This window comes from Suillus clintonianus (assembly GCF_016758775.1).
Source record: "Suillus clintonianus strain FC179 chromosome Unknown DEU56scaffold_85, whole genome shotgun sequence".
In the NCBI taxonomy this organism is placed as follows: domain Eukaryota; kingdom Fungi; phylum Basidiomycota; class Agaricomycetes; order Boletales; family Suillaceae; genus Suillus; species Suillus clintonianus.
Window position 1 is genome coordinate 10898 of NW_024539309.1, and position 20685 is coordinate 31582.

The following is a 20685-nucleotide window of genomic DNA, read 5'->3' on the forward strand; positions in this document are numbered from 1 at the left end:
GAATACAAAGGTAGCGCATGACTTGCTTCGTAGAGCAGAAATAGGTGTAGTAGGCTTGCCGTCGGACAAGCTTGGGGGAGATCATCGATCATGCGCCTAGCGGTAGATCATCGGTGTATTGTAAACGTGTGAATACTATATACTTGAACTTCGCTAACCGGACTTACGTTAGTGATAGCTCGCTGTCTGCATCCGCCAGCCTCCATCGCCCAGAGTCCAAACCCTACCCAGGGGCCAGCAGCACCCAGCACTACTTCTCAGCTCCCTCACATTGATGGTTCACATTCGTCACGCATGGGAACGGTATATCACGGAAATCCCTGCGAAAAAGAAATAGTGGTCACAAAGAAATATTGGTAGGGCATAACACCATACTTAAAACGAGTTCCTGAACAGTTTCGCTCAGGCAATCCGTTCAGCGCCCGCTCGCCCTCACAGCTCATGGTGCTGTTGTCTCTGGCCATACGCCCAAACTTTCTCATAGTAAGTACTCCTGGTACTAGTCATTCCAAATTGTAATCGTTACAATGCTGGATAAATGTTTCTTTCACACAACCTTTGGGTGTCGTAACAAACCGAAGATATGGACTTGACCATTATACTCCCAGAGCTTCTCCAGGTTTCAAATAAGCTATTCGCTGTGTTGGCTGGCACCCGCGGATCACCCATACTGATGGAATTGATGACGTTGCATTGACGCGGCCATGTGACATTGACCGGATACCGGTTCAAATACACAGAGCTACTTTCCGATCCGTCGTACGGGCCATCACGATGACTACTACATGTCATGAGAGCAGGGATAAGTATGTACAACGGGATCACCAGTGATCCGCGAGTAGAGAAAGTCGGAAGAAGTGCGAAGTTCTTCCTCCCGGACAGAACTCGAATCTCCGTGGAAACCTCAGGCAGTTGTTAATTTTCCACTCGTCAGGTGTCCTTCATGCCTCCTTGATCACGGTGAGTTCACTCCCCTTGCCAAAATTTACACACGTTTGAAAGCACTCGTCATGCAGTCTTGTTCCTGACGTTCGATAGCATATGATTCTGACACACAGCCACGTATGTGGGTATATGCCTCAGGCGGGTCTGTTACGTGTGTTACGTGTGTATGTTTTTATTTACTTCCCCTTTACGCCTGCTTAGGATCTGAAGCCCGGATGATCGTCATGATGTTGACAGCGCATTCAATTCATAGAAAATCCCCAAACAATCCTGCTCAAATGAAGAGCCGGACCACTCATACATCATTCCGCGTTCCTGCGCGATACTTGGCGCATCACAAGAAGGGCGCGAGCCTAGTGGAGCTTGTTTATGCGTAGCACCAGCGTGCAAGCATCCTCAGTACTGATCTCCAATCGTACAAGTGTGCCAATAGGAAAACAACCGTTTATTTGTTCCAAAACAGACACGATCCAGAAAAACCGAACCGGCCTCAACTTCTTGGTATTGCAAGATCAGTGAGTGTCACAGAGAGTGCGGTGCTATAAAGTAATTTAATATTTATCTCAGGACAACGTTAGTCTCTACCCAAAGGGGAAAATTCCCAGTCTGCACCTCAACCCTTGTTGGTGCTGGATGACTAGCTGCAACCCCTGACTACAGGGCACAGCGCATCGATGGATAAAAGCACCCTCAATGCCGAGCCTTCCTCACAAATATGGAATCCCTCCTCAAGATACCACTCATTCTTTCGTCCCCACTCGCTTTGCATGTATCTGGCACACCGCCCAATACCCCCACCAGTAACGATGTTGTTCACTACAATCCTATTGAGTGGGTTCTCACCCAGGATATCAAATACGGGCTCCCGCTCGCAAAGGTAACTATCCGTTCATTGATTGTCCACCAACCTTTTTGATGGAACTATGCCACAGGCACTCTCCTGGGCTGTTGCTTTGATAGAACTCGCTGCCATCGCCTCTCGCGTGATAGACCCCACCAGTCTTCCCAGCGGGATGCAAAGCGTAGCCGCTGTGCTTCAAACGATTCAAGACGTACCCATCACCAGTTCCCAGCTTCTCGCTGGCACCGCACTCATGGTTGCGGGGGGTTTACTACGCTGGTGGTGTTTCCGCACTCTCGGTCGTTTCTTCACATTCCATCTCAGTGTTCGCAAAGAGCACACGCTTGTAAAGACCGGACCATACGCAGTCGTCCGCCATCCATCCTATCTGGGAGCGGTTGCGCAATCCATCGGCATGTTTGTCTTGCATGGATCGTGGTCATCGTTCTTTAGACGCTCAGGCGTTTTAAATATCCCTGTGGTGAAAGTGATTATGATGGCAGTGCTGGCGCAGAGAATAACTGCTATAGTAGGCCTCATGTTTAGGATCGACAATGAGGATAAAATGATGAAGTCAATCGCAAAAGATGAGTGGGTGGACTGGGCTAAGGTGGTTAAATACCGGCTCATCCCTGGTATCTACTAAATACAATACGTATGTCATATACTATACTGCCAAGTGCGTAGCGTTACTACCGTTGAAATTTTGATGTACACTTCAATCATGTTACTAGATCGGCGTCCACCATGTTCTAGCATCCCTGTCCAGCACCTACGACATACTCAAGACTGATTCTTTCAACCCCTGGTCTTCAATACCAGAAGGTGTAGATTGTTTAGATTAACTATGAACGTGGTAGATATTGCACCCCTCTGACGTCTATGAAATCCCGCCCTTGTGGTAGCTCAGTAAGGGTAACACAACTGTTGACGCGACTGGGAGCAACAGCTTCTTACGAGAGGATGCCTCGAACAACGAAGTGCCCGTAAAGCGAGTCTATTTTCGCAGAGTACTGAAGCGTAGCAGCCTGAGTGTCATGACGGCCTTTCATGTGTTACATGGTCTTGTTGCTCAACAAAAAAAAACAGAAGGCGCATTCCGCTCTCCTGCCATGCTTCCAAATATTTGGGTAATTGCTACATAAAGTGCCGTCAAGGTAAACATATTAGGCGATCACAAATGTACCAAATGTACGAGACACTAAACACATCAAAGTCCACGAACATCGGATGGCTTGGCTTCACCCCGGAGTCTGTCCATCCGAAGATTGTATAAATGCACGGCAGGCCTCGTAACGAGCGGAAAACAGGTGGCGTATGAGTTGCCGTTTGTGAATCAATGGACCTTGTGCACCAGGGCCCGCGTTGTCGGCATTTCGTACAGAAAATTGAGTCACTGCGAGAGCCGCCTCGCCAACGAGAGCACTGCTTCTGGGTGGGTCCTCAACGGCGTATCGCTTGATATACGGATTCTCCGCGGGAAGCGGCAGAGTTGAATATGTTGGAAGTTGATCGGCTGGTAGATCGAAAGACGGAGGGAGCAAGAGGCCCGTGAAAACCCTATAAGCAGTCAGAAAGCGCTTCCATCTGCGTGAATATTAGAATCATGACTACAGTCTCAACCCAGATCACCTACTGCCTGTAGTTCGCTTCTCGCAAAATGAGCATAATAAATTATTAAGAACTTTGATCACTTGCCATACACAAGGGCGTTGTGCCATTTCCAAAGGGACCAACACATCCCAACTGCCATGGCAAAAGTACCGAGCGCACTCTTCAACGACCCCTGCCTTCCAGCTAGGCAGTCACACAGCGCCGAGAGCCGTAAAACCTTGTTGATGAAATCATCCAAACCCTCTTTGCGAATTGGTGAAAGGACTGGGTCGGTGACCTTCACGGCAAACTTCACGCATGCTCGCGTGAGCAGGCCATAGGACAAGGCGAATCCCAGACCGCCAAATATAGCCTTGAACTGAGCCTTGGTCTCTTCCTCGTTCGGTATCGTCAGCATCCATGCGGCAAACGAGCCAGTAATATACCCTGGAAGGTGAACCACGAATACTGGGAAGAAGAGAAGGGCACGAGGATGGAATACGGTGGTGCACAGCTGCAACAGGAGTGTCACAGTAGCGCGAATACGAGACGGCCAAAGGAGGGATCGCATAGGAAAGTCCTCGTAGTGATTGACGAAAGGGTAAAGGTCTTCCAGAGCAGAATGAGAAGTGCCGGTGAAGTGCAGAAGCGCAAGGTGTCTATTCACAATGGCCTTCCGTTTTTCCATTTCTTCACTTCTTGACGAGAAAACATTGACAAACCTTGGAGTCATCGAAACTTCGAGAGACTGGGAGATACAAGATACATATAACTCACATTTGAGAGATATCAACGAATCTGTGAAGCGGGATGCGATCCTCGTTCTTCCAGAACACCGCCATTGCTGCACGAGCCGCACGTAATGTTTCCCTGCAACACAAAAAAATGATAAACAATCAGTTTCACGATAGGACGACACGCACCAGTCAGGAGCATTCACAGTCAAGCGCTTGAGCTGTGACTCAATCGCAGCAGTGATCTCCTTTACCACAACACGCGTGCTCTCAGCACTCTCCGGATCCAGTCTTGCTGCGTATTTGCCGAGGGCTATTGGTTTGCCATATCTGGTCAGTTCAAGGCCCTGATCACTTGCACTACTCAACGATAGAGCGAGGTAACTACCTGACACAGACCTACAGCTCACATTTGGGTCAGATCAGACATAAAATAGCTGACAAACTTACTCTGCTCTGATACTTGGACTTATCCGTATAGACTACTGCCGCGGGGACAATCACCAGCTCCTTGCCTTCCTTCCCGGATAAAGTCACGGCTTTAGCGTATTCCACCGCAGCCCATGCTGCGCCGTCCTTCACTTGCACGATTCCGGGCTCGGTGTACGATGTTCCCTCGGGGAACACGCCGACCACCTCTCCAGCTGCAAGAGCAGCGGAGGTGTGGCGAAATAAGTCTGCTTGCGAGCCGTTGCTGTTTGACGAGGAGGAGCTGTTAGGGTTACGGTGAACGGGGATGCTTCCCGAGGAAGTGAGCATGGCGCCGGATATAGGGTTCTTGAAGAGAGATGACTTTGCCCAGTAGCATACCCTACGACGATACGGCATCGTCGCCGCTGCGACACCGCTTGTTTAAATAATGCAGGTTTTTAAAAGGGGAACACATTTGGGAGAGCTCACATAGCGCCGCTATATCGATGATTTCATTGTGATGAGTCGCAGCACTGAAAGACGCATGATTATATATACTTAGGTATGGTACAAGGATGAACGGGACACGTACATGATCACAGGTCCGTCCCGCGGCACATTCTCCCCTCCGGTGATGCAGACCTCGGAATAGAACCCAGACATGGTCCAGTCCGAGACCTTGCGCAAAAATCTATACACAATCATTAGCTCCATTGCTGGCTGCCCCTCGCATTCGATGCGACTTCAGGCCGAGGTACAAGTACGTGATACGTCTAAAAGGCAGTAAAAGAGATTAAAAAGAAACGCGGTGTTACATAAAGCGGGTTCACTGCTCCAGTTTCACGTGTTTTTCATTCTCAATCACGCGTTGATGTGAAGCACAAAGGTGTTGACAGCACAATACTAGAGACACAAAACAGGTGAACGACCGCGGGGCAAAGTTTTTGCTGCGCGTCGAACGGCGACATATTATTTGTAACTCCAAGTACATGCGTAGCAATTTTTGGCTCTTCGGTAATTCTCACAGCAAGGCCGAAAACACGAATATGAGGAGATCACAGACGACGACCGCGACGACCACCCTGTTAGGAAATTAATAACAAAGTTCCTTCAAAATGGGTGAGAGTGCATACCTTGCGTCTGGTGGAGTCAGTAGGGACGGGTGTGACGTCTTCGATACGCCCAATGCGCATGCCGGCGCGAGCAAGAGCGCGGAGGGCGCTCTGTGCACCGGGTCCTGGGGTCTTGGTGCCAGTTCCACCAGTTGCACGGAGCTTGATGTGGAGGGCAGTGATGCCAACCTCGCGGCAGCGCGTAGCAACATCCTGAGCAGCCAACATAGCGGCATACGGGGACGATTCGTCACGGTCAGCCTTCACTTTCATGCCACCTATGCACGATTATCATGAAGCTAAAGATCTATACCAGGATAGCAAATCGCGCTTACCGGTGACACGGGAGATGGTTTCCTTGCCCGAAAGATCGGTGACATGGACAAAGGTGTCGTTGAAAGAGGCGTAGATGTGTGCAACACCGAAGACCAACTCTCCCTCAGCAACCTGAGGACCGAGCGAAACAGTGTTTTCTTCTTTGGCGACCTTGGTTTTCTTCGGAGCCTATGCATCCAAAAGTTAGCTTGCAATCCACCTCAACAACAGGCCAAAATGTCGAAACGATGTTCGAACTGATAGTGTACGACACCACAGAATGATGTACGAGACTCTATACGCACCATTTTGATGGGCTTGAGGTATATTCAGCGATATGGGCCTTGGAGTCGAGGAATCTGAGCAAGGTTTTGCGGCTATGCAGAACTTGGCAAATATGAACAAACAACAGAAGTAGTGCTACGCGAAATTCAAATTGCAAAACCTCCTAGCTGGCAACCTGCAAACAGGGATCGGTTATCCATCCATCAAGTTCTTTGGAAGCTCCTTCATGCCAGAAGGTACATTCACCCTCAAAATCGCCATAGATCAGAATGGCCCACATGACGATCTCGAGTATTGAGCTTCCTCCAAATTCACTGTGAAGCTTCGAAAGGTGAGAAGTAAGAACAGTTAGTCGCCGCTATTCATCAATGTGCATAAGCTCAAGATTCGTGCACATCGCATTTCCTTTCTCCTATTCACAGCTCGCGAGGCCAACTGCACGTTTATAGAAACGTACTAGCCCAGAAAATCGCGATCCATTGCGTCAACATTGCGTGAAGTCACCATGATCCGATAAATGCTGCAGCTAATAGCAGAAGCATGAAATATCTCCTAATGCTCTCTCCTTTCAAAACTCTGCTGTTTCAAAATCTAGCATTGTGAGTGGAACAGCATGCGCTTCTTCAATTCAATAAAGTGCACCATCAAATATTGCATATATGGAAACCTTATCAGATAATCTTTTCTCGGCAGGGTCGCCCGGTCACCTGCCCACAGCAAATCCCCAATTCGGTGTTTCATCATTGGAGTAATCAGTTGATCAAACCTGTCACCTGTGCGGTATATAAACAGGTCAGGGTCTCTTATCCTGCAACTCATATCTATCTAATCAACCCACATCTACCTCAACCCATTCACCATGACCGTCTGCCAGGCCTTCGCCGGTGCTCTCGCCAACAAGGGTACGCATGTCCTTGTACATATTCGATCACTACCATAACATTATAACCCTCGATCAGGCATGAACGCACAGCAACTCGCTGTCGCTACTGGGAGTGACCAAACCCGCATGTCCCAAAGTACGTTTAGACACTGCCGTTCATCGATCCAACGTGCTCACTGGCGATGCACAGTTTGCGCAGGCACTGCGACCCCCACGACCGCAGAATACAACAAGATCGCGGGCGCCTTGGGCCTGGGCAGCGTAAGCGCCCGTTCTATTTTCCCGTGTGCTTTCTAATCATGTTCGTTCCCCATACCAGGTCCCTGCTGGCCACCCTTCGCGTTGAACCCTTTGATGTATAGTATTCAGCTAGCTTTTGTATCAATATACTGTACGAAATGATATCCCGGGCCTGATAACGTTCCACCTATGCTACGAGTGAGCCGGCTGCTGGCATTGATTGCGATACGACCAGCACGGCAGCTTCATGTCCCAATTAAGCACGTGTCCTAAGCCCTATCATTCTCAACGGCCGAATATATTCGACAAGTAAGATACACAGCATGCATATGCACACCTTGATCAGATAGAAGCAGACTCGCGTATGATATTCGGACACTGGTTTCCAAGATCTAAATTCAATGATAATGGTGATTATTCCAGCAAGGACGCTTCTTCAGAGCACAGTCGCTCGAAGGAGTCAAAGAACAAACGGCCAATGTCCCTTTGTGTATGTCCATTCTATAGACAGCGTGCAGGGGCCTTGATCGACGATCAAGGAGGTCCACAAAGGAAAAAAACTAAAGGATCCGCCCAGTGACTCGCCACTGAACCCCGTTCCTATCAGTCCATTTTACGTCAAACTCCATTATGCAGTCCGCCCCCTATCATCCACAACACCATCCAGCAATCGCGTTTTAGGGCTTTCACGTCAGGCGAAAAAGCGAATTCAAAATTCGATTCATGCCAAGGTCATGCATGCATGCACGATACGCGGAGTAGCGATAACGGTTAAAGCGCTTGAAAAGAAAGAAAAGAAAGAAAGAAGGGGGATTATCTTGTATCTTGATCTCGTACCTCGGTCCACCCCCCTGCAGCGCATACATGTGTTTGCAACGTTGCAAGGTTCTCCTTTTTACGAGTCAACGTTAGCACATACCGCTTGCCATTGAAAATCTTCTCGCGTAAATATCCGACGAGAATAGAATAGATTATAATATAATGGGTATCAGCAGGAATATAAATATACGTAGCTTTGAAGGTGCATGTGTGAGGCCATTTGCGCAGTTAGGCCGATGATGCGTAGGCCTCGTAACCTCGTGTACGTTGGCGCTCTGCCTGTTCGGGAAAGCAGCGTGTAGGACACGCTGCAGCAGAGTTCAAAACGTTCAGGGACCTCCAAGGTCTATAAACAAAAAAACAAAGATCTCCGCGCGTTGGAACGGCGCAGAAGATGTGAACGCAGCTATAGTATTCGCGGGATGATAAGCGTGAAGAAGTTTTAACGTTGAACCGACTGAGTCACTCACGGAGCAAATGGCAATGTAAGTAAATTTGTTAATGGTGAAGCTTGAGATACGCGGTGTCCGCACCCATTCAGTACTATCAACGGCATGTGATTATAGCCATGGACTTCCAGAGCCCTGCATAAACCCCAAGCTAAGTTTACGTTTGACACTTGAAACCTCTCAGCTGCGCAAGCGCTCAGCTGACCAGTTCCATGGCCAATTCCTCGACCTTCAAATCCGCGGAGCACCGTGAACTGAGATCGCCAAGGTTGAAGCGCATTGCGTTCCACCCGTTCGTCGAAAAGAACTTGAATCACCGACAATATGCAATTGCAATATGAAATTCAACCGCAGCGCAGCGTCACAGAATGATGACGAGTGCACAACGTGAATGATAACAAGCGCACAACGTGAATGATGACGAGTGCATCGACGTGAATGATAACCGCAGCACAATATGAATGATAACAAAGTTAATCATTCCTCTATGTAAAAAACATCACAAAAGTCATATGTACTACTACTGCGTAAGTACTGAGAATCGTCAAAAAATCCGTAAAGGAGGTCCGCGGAAACTAAAATCCGCAAACCGATCGTAAAAAGCGAGTAACTGATAGCGAGACGGAAAGCACGACGGCCGGGAATGGAAGAGGGGGGTCAGGAGGTAGGTAAGTTCGGGAATCAAGTGGAATCGATGGGAGCGGGAATCAAGAGAATCGATGGGAGCGGGAATCAGTGGAATCGATGGGAGCGGGAATCAAGGAAAATCGACGGGGAGAGGTAATCAAGTAGAGTCGACGAGGAGCGGGAGGCGGAATCAACAGGGAGCGGGATCAGGACAGAGACCACAAGCAGGACAGAGGTACGTATACGTATCAAAAGTAAAAAAACCGACAGCAATGAACGCTAGTGACAATGAAAACAGTAAAAAGAGGAAAGGAAACACAATGCTACAGGAGGTATGTGTATGTGCTGTGCAATCAAATCGCACATGTAAAACGCGCTCCTTATTAAGGGTGGGTGGGTGGGGTGAAACTGTTCAAAAGGGAATAAGTAACACGAACGAACTGCACGAGGGATGGGGTATGGCTCAGAAATCCTGCAAAAAGCCAAGCGAGGTCAAGAAAGCGAAAGGAATAGGATACAGAGAAATAAAATCATTAGTATAAGGAGCAGCGCGAATGATGAGGGATGCAGATGCGAGAGACAGAGACGGAGAAAATGGAAACGGAAAAGAGGAAATGGGATACGAGAACTAGGCGACAGATAGCAATATGAGACAAGTAGAGTAGTAGTCCTGGGACCGCTAGACTGAAAATCAAGCAACGACAAATCCAAGATAGGACAAATATTTTTTTAAGCAGCGTTTGTTGAGAACGAGGCGCGGGCACGGCCAGGAGCTGGGGTCGAACCAAAGTAGGGGGGGGTAGTTGATAGTTTTGCCTGTTGGCGGGCTGTATGCTACGTTTGGTGACGGCATCCAACGCTCGTGAATCCGTTCTCGTTCTCTCTCTTGCTCATCGGAGTGTGAACGAGTTATTTTTTGGGGTGACGTCGCGGAGATGGAGATAGTTCGCGGTCTGGAAGGGGGGATTGGGGACGCGGAGCTTAGGCGAGAAGACATCATCGGCGCTTGCATTGGGGTCTCAGACCGAATTGATGGTGTCGCCATGCGCGCGGGGGTCGTTGGTCTCGACCCTCCGGACACAGATAAGGAGGCACTTCGGGAATGAGTGGCCGCGAAACGCGAGAGCATGGATGGCATGGCTGGTACGTTATACGCGGATGCCGCCGATGATGAAACTGATTGGCGCCGCTCGCTTAATCCAGTTGGAGCGGCGGTGCTGGGGCGGGCAGGTGGCGTTGGAACGGCAGTACTGGGGCGGGAAGGGGACGTTGCCTGAGAAGAAGCGGACTTAAGAGTATAACGGCTAAGCTCTGCTCGAAGAGCCTGACATTCTTGTACTTTTTGGGCATGGAGGGCTTGCTATAACAAAACAAACAAAAAACACAAGGTCAGTGGCGTGCATGACGATTCATCACACTATAACGTACTTGTCTAGAAGAGGTTCGTCAGCCAAGCCAAATATCAAAATCGAAGATTACGTACTGCTTTCGATCGGCTTCTAGCTTGGTGACAGTTAATTCCATGTCGTCTAGCTTCCCCTTTAGGGTGGCCTCGACCCCCCTTGCCATTTTCGTAGCCTCCGAATGAGCCAAGTGATTCATCAAAATCGCCCTGAGCAGCGCAGCACTCAGGGATAAAGAAGAAAGCTACGCCCAAAAGTCAGCGGAACCGTCCAACATCAACATCAACAAGAGTAAAAAAAATTCACCTGGTCGTTAGATTTCTCATCATGAGTCAACCAATCTTGTAGCTCGTTGTGTAGAGTCGAAACCTCTTCCACTGAGCATTTTTTTGCGGCTACTTTTGCCACTTTATCCTCCAGCCTGCGAGCTTCTGCGCGGGTACGCGAGGAGCTCGGCTCGACGAAGGGAAAACGATCTTCCCGTCGTGATGTGGAGCGGTCAGCAATGTCGAGAGCCTCAGTTCGCCGCCGAGTAGTGGCCCATGCGCTTGATGATGAAAAGTCGATGCGGATCAAACGGACGTCCTCGCTGGTGAAATGATCCCGACAGAATGGACAGACGGGCTGGAGACGAGGTGCTGTCTTTTCTACGATTTTATGGCAGCAACTTGAGCAGAGGACGTGACCTTGAAAGGATTTGGATGCATTCGAGTCAGTGAAAAAAAAACTCCCATGTGATCGAGTACTCACCACACGGAATGGAGTGAGGAACACAGTGGGGACCGTACTCTTCTGCGCAGACATCGCAGACTGAACCAGGACTGAGGGTGAGCATGAGGTCAAGACGATTAAACCCTTGCCAGGTTTGCTAGTTAGAAAGCTATTGACAAGGGGTACCGCTTGACCTGATGGTGGATAAATAGCATGAAGAGAAAAATCTGAGAATGACGGCAATTTACTAAAGTAGCCAAACAATGCACTGCACGCATGGCCCAAACAAATTATCAATCGCATCTCGTTCATAATCATAATTTTCTTCTTGTCTCACAGAACACGCCGTCTTCATAATATGGTTCATTTGATCTGTAAGGTGATATCAGTAAGGTAGGTTCCATGTCATTTTTCCTTTTTCTAGAGAGCTCCCTCATGTTCTAGGTGAGTAGGGAATAATACCCAAAAATTGAGTTTTACAATGTATGCAAGTTCTAATTTAGGGTTAGGGCTTAGGGTATTTCGCCCTTTGTCCTGGTGGGTTTGAAAGCATGACTCGACTAGAAGGACAGCCAAGGTTATCGTACCAACATTGCCGACGGAACTAACAGCCTTTATGTGTCAATGGCGCCTGGATATTGGCAAAAATACAAGTCGGAACCGTTGTTGTCCCACACCTCTTTGCCCATTTCAGGTCATATACACTCCTTGGTGTGCGAAACACGTGTTCCCGCCACGGCGGGATTCACCCGCTCATCCCACCGTAATACGAAAACTCACACTCCGGCCTCCATCAGGGCCCACAGTTTCGACTAATCCGACATCATTCCATGCGCTCTTCCACAACAGGAATCCACAATAATGGCCAACCTCGGACGGAGCAACACACCCAGACAACAGCAAACCAAAGGCGCCTACATTTAGTCATCTCACGAGGCCAATCTTCCACTCGTCGGAAATCGGAACATCTATCTTTCGGTACACATCTGACATGCCGGATCCACAGGTTTGTACGCGCATTCGGAAAAAAAAGAGATCTCCACACACGGTAAACTCCCCCTTTCTAACCGACCATCGATTATCGGATTTCGATAGCAGCCTCTCTTAAGGCTTCTTTCGAACCACGCCCAGGCTGTCTTTTACTCTTTTTTTTTTTAAAGTTATCACAATCTCATCGTGGAGCTGTGGCGGGCAGCCACAACCCACAAATGATATGATTGAGACGGGTCCGTCTTCCACGCACGGTCCGGCGTTGTCAAGAAGACATTGATATATCCTGAGGCTGAAACGGAAACGACGAGATCTCGGTGTTTGCACAGCCCCTCCCATTCATAGGCACACAACAACTGATCCGATATCGATATCGACTCGGAGGATCTGGACAGGCAAGTGCGTACCCGCACACTGATCGCCCGGAGCGCTTGGGATGCTCTGCGTACTTAGTGCCTGGCGAATCTATCGGATGAATGAATGCTCCTGCTTCGACTGGTTTTCTCGACAAATCGCCATCGGTGCAGCCCGATCATCGCTGGACTGTGCGCTTATCACGAGACTTTACGGATGAGTGTATGTGCAGGATCGCACGTCTCGGAGTTTGCTCTCCCCTCCGATGTATACTTTCCTGATCAAGCCTCCATGGGAGACCTCGTCTCGAATCACACCACGATGCAAAGAGCTGAGCCTGTCCACCACTGGCACTCTTCGCGTCATCGATTAAGGAAGATGCAGCGACTTATCGCCAGGACGCACGTTTTATATCGAGTGCTGACCTCCACCATACGGGGGCATTGTTTAGCCTCCCCCTAGCAAACGAGCGTCTATCGCAGATTGAGAGGGCCAAGTTAAGTTTTATGATCTCCATCCCCATCTCTATCTCCAGTTCTAGGTGCGACCTAATTTCGCAACAAGGTGGGGCACCATCATCGTGCTCCACTACGTACCGATATGTATGATGAAACCTAATACTGATATATAATATCTTTACCCCACCCACGGGCCACGTTTCATCTCCGGGGTCACTTCACGCGCGCGAGGATAGCGATCGCGAGATATGGCTAGCGCTTGTTAAGTGCTATGTATAGGATGGTGCTGCTGGATGTGAATACGTGTGCTTTTGTGATGGATAGATAGATGTTGTGCGTGGTGAAGGAATCGGTTGGGCGATTGCTAGGCGGAGAGATTTCTGCGTGTAAGCCTCGTCGAAAGCTCGTGGCCTGCATGATGTGTGTTATCTGAAAGGTGTACGCGTATGCGTGCAGCGTTTCCGTTTCCTTTTTCCCTCAGGGGATTAACCACCGACCAGCAACTCCGCCAATACCTGTTGCGTTCACCCACCGAATACTCCAAATGAACTTCGCCTACATGCCTCCAATATCAAGTGTGGGGAGTTTAGGAGTGAGAGTTTGCGAAGCACCTAATTGGAAAACAAATCAAAACAAAACACATCTTGAACTTTGAAGGACCTACAGCCGTCTCATCCTCGCTCAATCATTACTTCTAGAAAACGCGGCAACTGGAAAGCATCTATCTTATCGAATGGCGCAGCACGCATCACGCACGCATCCCTGACACGGCGAGACAACATGCCATCCCTGACACGATTCGACTAGGAACGTGGCGAGACAAGCCCTCTCTGGTGATCATTAGTCCGGTATCTCATCGCTTGGCACTGTGCGCTGCTTTGTGCGTTCGAGCCCCACGGTAGAAGGAAGGAATCAGAATCAAATCTATCGCTGACGGCACGAGATACCCCCCCACCGGACCGCTACAATGAGCCTTCGCTGGAAATATCCGGATATTAATGTTCGAAGTTCTAGCGCTGGCGTGCCTTGCTAGTGGTCTCGTCTTTGTCTCGTCTTGCGGCGACTGTGGACCATGGCCAGGTACTAGAAGTGTGTGCTTCGTTCGGGTTCTTCGCGGTTGTGTCGGGTTGAAGGTGGATGGGCTTTGTGAGGATAGAGCGATGTACACAGCTGAGTCTGTTCTTTGTTTTTTAAAATTGTGTAGCAACGTTATTATAAGTGACAGTTGGCCTAGTCCTAAGCACTAGCCACGGGCGCTCTAACTCTCAACCCGTTCTAAGAAAGGAAGTAGTTGGAACGGACAAATGATTGTTGCATCTTACAAACTTTAATTTGAAGTGGAACGGAAATGAAGGTTACTCTATTCGCATGAGCATGATGACGGGAGTCGAGATGACACATCTGTGTTAGCCCCGTCGGCGAATGGCGCTCTATTCGGATTTGAGTTGAGAGTCCCCTGGACCGTTCACTTGGCTTGAAGATTCTGAATTGGGCATTTGTATTCTATTCTATTATGCAATGGCAATGGATTCACCTTTTGTGAGCATCGACTAGTAATGAGAAGACTGTCCTCTATGCCTTGGGGTAACGTTAACGAGCTCAGTAGGCATAGGTACTATTGTCAAGAGCCTGACGTCAGAAAGTGCAAGGGATCTCTCATCGGCGCATACACTTGTTGCAGAACTAATTCCAAAGCTGAACGAGCATGAGCTTCCTGCAGGGATGAGCTCTTGTGGAAGCCAATCGACAAGGACGCACCATGGCCGATACGCATATGATTCGTGGCTGGGATAAACACCGCTTTCTCAGCGGTGCTCTCAGCAACGATTTAATGATACAATCCTGGTGGTTCGCTTTCCTGCATGATACACAGACTTCTTTGAAATGCATACAACAGCATCTGACGTGAACGTCATCGTGTCAGCATCTTGTATTCCGCACTACGGTGCTGCGCTAGCAAAAGAGCGAACGAGCGACCTCAACTGAGACTCCGAATCAGTCGTCATGCGATTTCCGAACGTGTTACTGGCCCGGTGCAAGACAACCCGACCCCAACATTTCGCAATGAACGGAGCAAGAATGACTCAAGCGACGCCCTCGATTGGTCCAATTCAACACTCCAAACCTCTGAATCGTCGACGTCGTGTGCCTGGGATATCACATTGGAGCAGCAAAAAAACTTGGGTGCGACCGGGTGGTGTTCGTTAAACAGCTATCATGGGTCCCCTGCGTCATGAGGGCACTCATTGGTTGACACAGCTTGGGAAGGAGTCATCTGTGCTAATTATTAATATTGTCGATGGAATTCTTCCCACTGACTGCGGATGCTGCGGGGGATTTTCCCTGGAAGTTCGAGTCAGTGATTGAACTTTATGCAGAGCTAATTCTGGGGCTGACATGAGCGTTTGCAAGGATGACTTGTTGCGAGTGGAACCTGAGCCTGACTCGGTAAGGTGCTTGGATGTCAGAGTAATTGACCAACGATGACAACGAACTGTCAGAAAGCCGCCCAAATACAGAGGTATTAGGGACAAATAGACACCAAACAACGCCTTCTCAGATTCATACTTGTAGTGTCTTTGAGTATTAGAGATCATACAATCGCGTAAGTAGATACTGTCCTTCAAAATCTATACGCGACTAGCTACAATATCTCCAGCGTCCTGATGTCCATCATATCATGAACAGCAGCCACATCCTTGACCCGCGCCACAACATTACAATCCGAAGCGATCCTCTTATACTCCCCACCCCTCTGCTGCGCCATCAATAGTCCACCAAAAGCCTGCCCAAGACGAACCACCAACCTCAGCGCCCCGAGTCGCTCCTCATCAGCCCGCTCGTGATCTGTCATAGACAAAGGCACAGACAACGTTCTAACGGACTCGTCCGCAAAATCAGGCAACCCGAGATCATATAGATTCCACGGGCGGACGAGCAGGAATGTCTGCTGCGTGGGCCGCGCACGCGAGAATTGAACCAGTCTGTCCTCCGTGGTGACCACAAAGTCTTGAAGCCCGTCTGCCTTGACATTGAACGTGGAACCCGTCTCCTGATTCTGATTCTGGCCGCTCCTCCGTCTGACTTCTGTGACAGGAAATACGATGCAAGGTAGGTGCAGTCGGGAGTTTGCGAACCGCGGAGCGCTGAGGCTCTCAAGGAGGGTATAAAGTGTCGAAGCCGACTCCACATCTACAGAATCTCGCAGCCTCGAGACAGCCAACTGCATCTCGTCTTCAGGTAAAGACGACAGCATGCTTGGCGGGGCTTTATACGAGGCGATGTCAGCCGGGAGACAGCTATTGAACTGGGATGGTTTCCCGATCCAGTCCAAAGCGGTGATATCGCCTGACCGAGCGACGATCTCCTGTAGAAGCCGCCCGAGCGCATTTTGTTTCGTCTCGCCGTAGCAGACGGGAAGGTCGATACCGAAGATACCGAATAATGAGTATGCGGTGTCTTCTTGCAGGGTAGTGGCACGGCTAGATGCCCATTGGAGTTTCTCGCGTGCGCCTTGCGTCCCTGGACAAAAAGCGACGAGGGACTGCGCATCTATGCCCGTCGAATCCTGCAGCTCCTGCATGATAGCAGCAGACTTCTTATGGTTAGACGAGCAGTCGTCTCGATACAGAGTCCAATCTGCTCTATAAAAGAGAATAACCACAGGAGCCAATAACTCCTGAACAGTCCATCCGCGCGTATTCCAAGCGCTATTCCCCAGCGCGCCGGACTCGTGGACGTCCGAGAGGTAAACGATCGTAAGCGCTGACTGGCGATACCAGACGAACATGGAGTTTACGGATCGTTGGAGCTCGGCTTTGTTTTTTTGGTCGATGCAGCAGGTATCGCTCCATGCCCAGCGATACCCCGCATCGCGAGCGATTTTGCAGAATGTTTGTAGTTTGAATATGGTTCCGACTGGGTGCAGGTCGTATATGACTTTGTCCGCGATGTCGTGCAGTAGTGGCTCTTTCCGTTCCCACCTGTGCGATAACATGACCCGATTGAAATACTTTGCGACCGTTTCTGTTATGAGTTCTGTTTGGAGGGGCGCATGTGGATGCAAAAGCTGCTTGTACTCTGTGCTTTCCATGAAAGCGTGTATCTGTGCCTCGCGGTTGCATAAACGCCCAGTGGAGGTGTTGAGTAGACGAAGTGGCGCGTTTTCCAGTTGAGCGTGGATAGTTTGGAGAATTGTGTCTTCTACTTCAGATGGACTGATATATTGCTGACGTAGCTCTGAAAAAAAGAGTTGATAGTTATTCTTCCCATCGGTTATTTGGGGCTTACTTTGTATATGTGCTTCGGGACAGTAGTCTGATTTGGAGATCATGATGTTGAAAGCTTCAAGTGCTTCATCGTGACGTCGGGCTTTGTGGAGTGCTGCAAGCTTCACTTCGTACCCAAGGTACGACAAAGGGTTGAGTTCGATGACCTGTGTATGGGCGGTATCAGCATAGTTGCTACAATAACGGATACAGACATCACCCGCACCTTTTCCGCATCATGAAGAGCCTCCGCACAGAGATTTCGTTCTAAATTCGCCTTACTCCTGTGAGCATACAAGGACTCGTTTGAGGAATCTAGCATAATCGCCGCCGAATACAGTTCCACCGCCATCTCGTAATCGCTCGTAGCAACAGCCTCCGCGACGCAGCGCGCGATGCATTCTTGCTTGAAAGCTAATTGGCCCCATGAGTATCGCTGTTCAAGTCTGTTTAACTCGAGAACACTTACTGGTAGACCATTCGAGGCAGCTGTCCTTCCCGCCTTCATCGATCATGCTCATCATATATTGAAGAGCTTCGACTGCTTCAACGACCCGACCAGCGCGGAGGAGCGCATCGCACCGCCTTTGGTTAACAGTTTGCCAAAACGAATCCAAGTCCCAACCAAAAAGCTGTGATCAATGAAAAAAGCGTCCCCGACGGCTGCGCAATGAACGCACCACCGTGAATATCTTCAGTCTAGGTTCCACAAGCGTTTTGTGTGAGAGGAGGCTGGTGAGGCTGGCTGTGAGTTGCTCAGCGGCTTTGCTGTATTGTTCGTTCTCGAAATCGATTGTTGCGAGTTGTGCACATAGGTACGACTGAGTATGAAAGTGAGAAAACTTGAATTCAGACTCAGGTTTAATATGGAACTTACATTGACGATGTTGCATGGAAGTGTATCTGGGTGTTTATGAGCAGTGGCTAGATCTTGGACTCGCCGCATTGCCTCGTCGTGGCGACCGGCGTTGAAAAGTGCAACAGCCTGTTAAAAAAAAAAGACATGAAGTATAAGTAGACAAATAGACTGTGGAAAGAGCGACGAGAGCACCTTGATCAATAGTAAAAGATCGACAGTAGACGGATTACGATTAGAAAATATGAAAGCGAGATCGAAAGCCTCCATCGCGTCCCAGAGCTGCTCGCTGCCGCAGAGAGCGATGCCCTTGGAGATGTAGCCCAATAACGAGGGCTGGATGGCAATTGACTATACGATAAAGCTGAGTCAACCCGTCGTCTGGGTTTCATGATAGGCAAAGTCTAACCTTGGCTGCATCGTGAAGCGCATCCTCCCACTCGAAATTTCGCGCTCTTATGACTGAGCGATTGGCATAGGAGATGTGGTTGTTGTCATTTGCGTTGATCTCTTGGGTTAGGAGTTCGTCAGCGGTGTGTAGGATGCCAGTGATGGATGCGGAGTGGAGTGGGGCGGTTATGGAGAGGATCTGCATGAAGCAAGCTTATGTTCCGTGATGAGGGAATGCATCGAAGGCAAACAGCTCACGTCAAACCATGAGTGTTCGTCGTCATTGTCAGGTGCTTCGTCGTCACTGTCAGATGCTTCGTCGTCACTGCCAGGTGCTTCGTCATCACTGTCAGAGGCTTCGTCGTCACTGCAAGAGGCTTCGTCGTCATTGCCAGATGCTTCGTCGTCACTGTCAGAGGTTTCATCGTCACTGCCAGAGGCTTCGTCAAGTTCTGAGGTATGGTTGCTTGGACAGTTGTAACTGCGCAGCTATTTGTCACCGCGCAGAATGGTACGAATGAATAGAAAGGCGAAACATAATGGGTGTGAGCATACCTGCGCATCACTGAATATGATGTGTAGTTGCTCTGCTTCTTCATCCTCTGTTGTCCATTCCTCTGTTTTGTGTTGCTCGAGTATGTTCTTAATAGAACAGAGCAGCACCTTCCCTTCGCCATCTCCACTCACGAGCAGCTCTCCATTGGGAGAAATTGCGACACAGCGAATCCAAGCGGCGTGTTCAAGTACCTGCCTTATCAGCCAGTGTGTCTTTGTGCTCCATAATCGCAAAGTCTTGTCGTCCGAGGCAGTGGCAATGAAGGAGCCATCAGCAGAGATGGCGAGCGAGTGGTAAGTGGTCGGACCAGTGCAAGTTCGACCGATCTGATCTCCATCTTCTGAGCTCCAAAACTTGACTGTTTTGTCAAATGATGCAGAAACAAGTTGCTGGCCGTCAGGCGACCACACAACGCTTCGAACCCAATGTTGGTGAGCGTCGATGTCGAGAAGAAGCTCGGCGTTATCGGCGCGCCAAATCCGGATGGAATGATCCGCTGATCCGGAGGCTAGTTTTAGCCCATCTGGGCTGAACGCAACACTCCAGACCGAATTACTATGTCCGTCGAGTGTTGCAAGGACAGCGCCAGTCTCTGCATCCCATACCATAACTGATTTATCGTGCGATCCGCTGGCAAGTCTCTTTCCATCAGGTGAGAAACACACTGATAACACCCAGCCTGTATGCTTATCCAGCGGATCGAATACCATCTGTTTGCTCTCGATGTCCCAGATGATGATGGTTTTATCATCTCCACTGCTCGCAATTCGCCTGTCGTCTGGCGATACGGCGACTGATCGTACCCAGTCCTGATGACCCTCGAATGGCCCTCCTATCAATGATCCTTTCTGCATATCACAGATTCGCAGAGTTTTATCGTGTGAACCGGTGACGACTCGTCGACCGTCTTTGAAGAACGCGATTGCCAACAATGAGTCAGTATGACTTCGCATCGTCTGCGTTGGTGCTGGTTCCCCTTGCGCCATCTGTGCTGGCGCCACGGATCCTCTTGCGGCGAGGTGCGCTTCTTTAACTACCCCTAACATATCGCGTCGACCTATGTATACAGAGAGCTCGTCAGATGATCGGTAGCATCTCAAATCGACGAGAACAGCATACTATGGGGATGTGGTTACGTTGTAGATCTTGGGGTGCGGTGAGTAGTTCCCAACTCATGTAGGCGCCTTATCCAAGGTTCTTGTTGGCCCAGTACATGCTGCTACGGCGCGGATCTCATTTCGCTTCTATCATGATCAGTGACCCCCTAGTAAAGTATGCGATTGCGTTACTAATTACATATCGGCGGTTTGAGGATTTTTCCTCAGGCAGGATCTACAATTGGGTTTAATTTTATGCGGACCGCGTGAAGCCGCTCCGCATCGTCGCGAACGACGTAGATGGAGCCTCCAAGAGCCTCTCATCACTATGCATACGTGTTCGGTGTC

The 20685-nt window shown here is 49.4% G+C and overlaps 6 protein-coding genes across 6 annotated transcripts; 3 read left to right on the forward strand and 3 right to left on the reverse strand.

Moving 5' to 3' along the window:
- The first annotated feature begins 900 nt into the window (after positions 1-900).
- Positions 901-1517, forward strand: DEU56DRAFT_565291 (uncharacterized protein). Its single transcript, XM_041346838.1, has 3 exons — positions 901-960; positions 1017-1460; positions 1513-1517. The coding sequence occupies exon 2, from the start codon at positions 1065-1067 to the stop codon at positions 1320-1322; it is 258 nt and encodes an 85-aa protein (XP_041204626.1). The 5' UTR covers positions 901-960; positions 1017-1064; the 3' UTR covers positions 1323-1460; positions 1513-1517.
- On the forward strand, positions 1518-2501 carry DEU56DRAFT_565267 (uncharacterized protein). Its single transcript, XM_041346837.1, has 2 exons — positions 1518-1822; positions 1878-2501. Exons 1-2 carry the CDS (start codon positions 1661-1663, stop codon positions 2430-2432), a joined length of 717 nt encoding a protein of 238 aa, XP_041204627.1. The 5' UTR covers positions 1518-1660; the 3' UTR covers positions 2433-2501.
- Positions 2502-2888: 387 nt separating this feature from the next.
- DEU56DRAFT_824288 (uncharacterized protein) lies at positions 2889-5324 on the reverse strand. Its single transcript, XM_041354244.1, has 9 exons — positions 5117-5324; positions 5014-5057; positions 4564-4949; positions 4502-4512; positions 4303-4443; positions 4157-4249; positions 3485-4101; positions 3423-3435; positions 2889-3373 (listed from the first exon to the last, which is right to left on the reverse strand). The coding sequence occupies exons 1-9, from the start codon at positions 5236-5238 to the stop codon at positions 3028-3030; spliced, it is 1773 nt and encodes a 590-aa protein (XP_041204628.1). The 5' UTR covers positions 5239-5324; the 3' UTR covers positions 2889-3027.
- Positions 5325-5398: 74 nt separating this feature from the next.
- Positions 5399-6340, reverse strand: DEU56DRAFT_824291 (ribosomal protein S11-domain-containing protein). Its single transcript, XM_041354245.1, has 4 exons — positions 6257-6340; positions 5972-6140; positions 5658-5914; positions 5399-5606 (listed from the first exon to the last, which is right to left on the reverse strand). The coding sequence occupies exons 1-4, from the start codon at positions 6257-6259 to the stop codon at positions 5580-5582; spliced, it is 456 nt and encodes a 151-aa protein (XP_041204629.1). The 5' UTR covers positions 6260-6340; the 3' UTR covers positions 5399-5579.
- A 755-nt stretch (positions 6341-7095) lies between these two features.
- Positions 7096-7465, forward strand: DEU56DRAFT_916393 (uncharacterized protein; the record flags this gene model as incomplete). Its single annotated transcript, XM_041357853.1, has 4 exons — positions 7096-7138; positions 7196-7255; positions 7310-7380; positions 7439-7465. 4 exons carry the CDS (start codon positions 7096-7098, stop codon positions 7463-7465), a joined length of 201 nt encoding a protein of 66 aa, XP_041204630.1.
- Positions 7466-9638: 2173 nt separating this feature from the next.
- DEU56DRAFT_824298 (uncharacterized protein) lies at positions 9639-11682 on the reverse strand. Its single transcript, XM_041354246.1, has 5 exons — positions 11408-11682; positions 10964-11343; positions 10734-10901; positions 10093-10614; positions 9639-10070 (listed from the first exon to the last, which is right to left on the reverse strand). Exons 1-5 carry the CDS (start codon positions 11490-11492, stop codon positions 9984-9986), a joined length of 1242 nt encoding a protein of 413 aa, XP_041204631.1. The 5' UTR covers positions 11493-11682; the 3' UTR covers positions 9639-9983.
- Positions 11683-20685: the final 9003 nt, after the last annotated feature.

Bases quoted from the DNA above. Each gene is read 5' to 3' on its own strand.
- DEU56DRAFT_565267 (XM_041346837.1), top strand. From the start codon at position 1,661: ATGGAATCCCTCCTCAAGATACCACTCATTCTTTCGTCCCCACTCGCT. The intron at 1,823-1,877 runs GTAACTATCCGT...ACTATGCCACAG, and splicing joins ACGGGCTCCCGCTCGCAAAG to GCACTCTCCTGGGCTGTTGC.
- DEU56DRAFT_824298 (XM_041354246.1), bottom strand. From the start codon at position 11,492: ATGCTCACCCTCAGTCCTGGTTCAGTCTGCGATGTCTGCGCAGAAGAG. The intron at 11,344-11,407 runs GTGAGTACTCGA...AATCCTTTCAAG, and splicing joins TCCTCACTCCATTCCGTGTG to GTCACGTCCTCTGCTCAAGT. The intron at 10,615-10,733 runs GTAATCTTCGAT...GTTTTGTTATAG, and splicing joins AAGCCGATCGAAAGCAGTAC to CAAGCCCTCCATGCCCAAAA.
- DEU56DRAFT_824288 (XM_041354244.1), bottom strand. From the start codon at position 5,238: ATGGAGCTAATGATTGTGTATAGATTTTTGCGCAAGGTCTCGGACTGG. The intron at 5,058-5,116 runs GTACGTGTCCCG...TGCGTCTTTCAG, and splicing joins CGGGACGGACCTGTGATCAT to TGCTGCGACTCATCACAATG. The intron at 4,250-4,302 runs GTGCGTGTCGTC...TTTGTGTTGCAG, and splicing joins ACTGTGAATGCTCCTGACTG to GGAAACATTACGTGCGGCTC.
- DEU56DRAFT_565291 (XM_041346838.1), top strand. From the start codon at position 1,065: ATGTGGGTATATGCCTCAGGCGGGTCTGTTACGTGTGTTACGTGTGTA.
- DEU56DRAFT_824291 (XM_041354245.1), bottom strand. The intron at 5,915-5,971 runs GTAAGCGCGATT...AATCGTGCATAG, and splicing joins AACCATCTCCCGTGTCACCG to GTGGCATGAAAGTGAAGGCT. The intron at 5,607-5,657 runs GTATGCACTCTC...ATTTCCTAACAG, and splicing joins CTGACTCCACCAGACGCAAG to GGTGGTCGTCGCGGTCGTCG.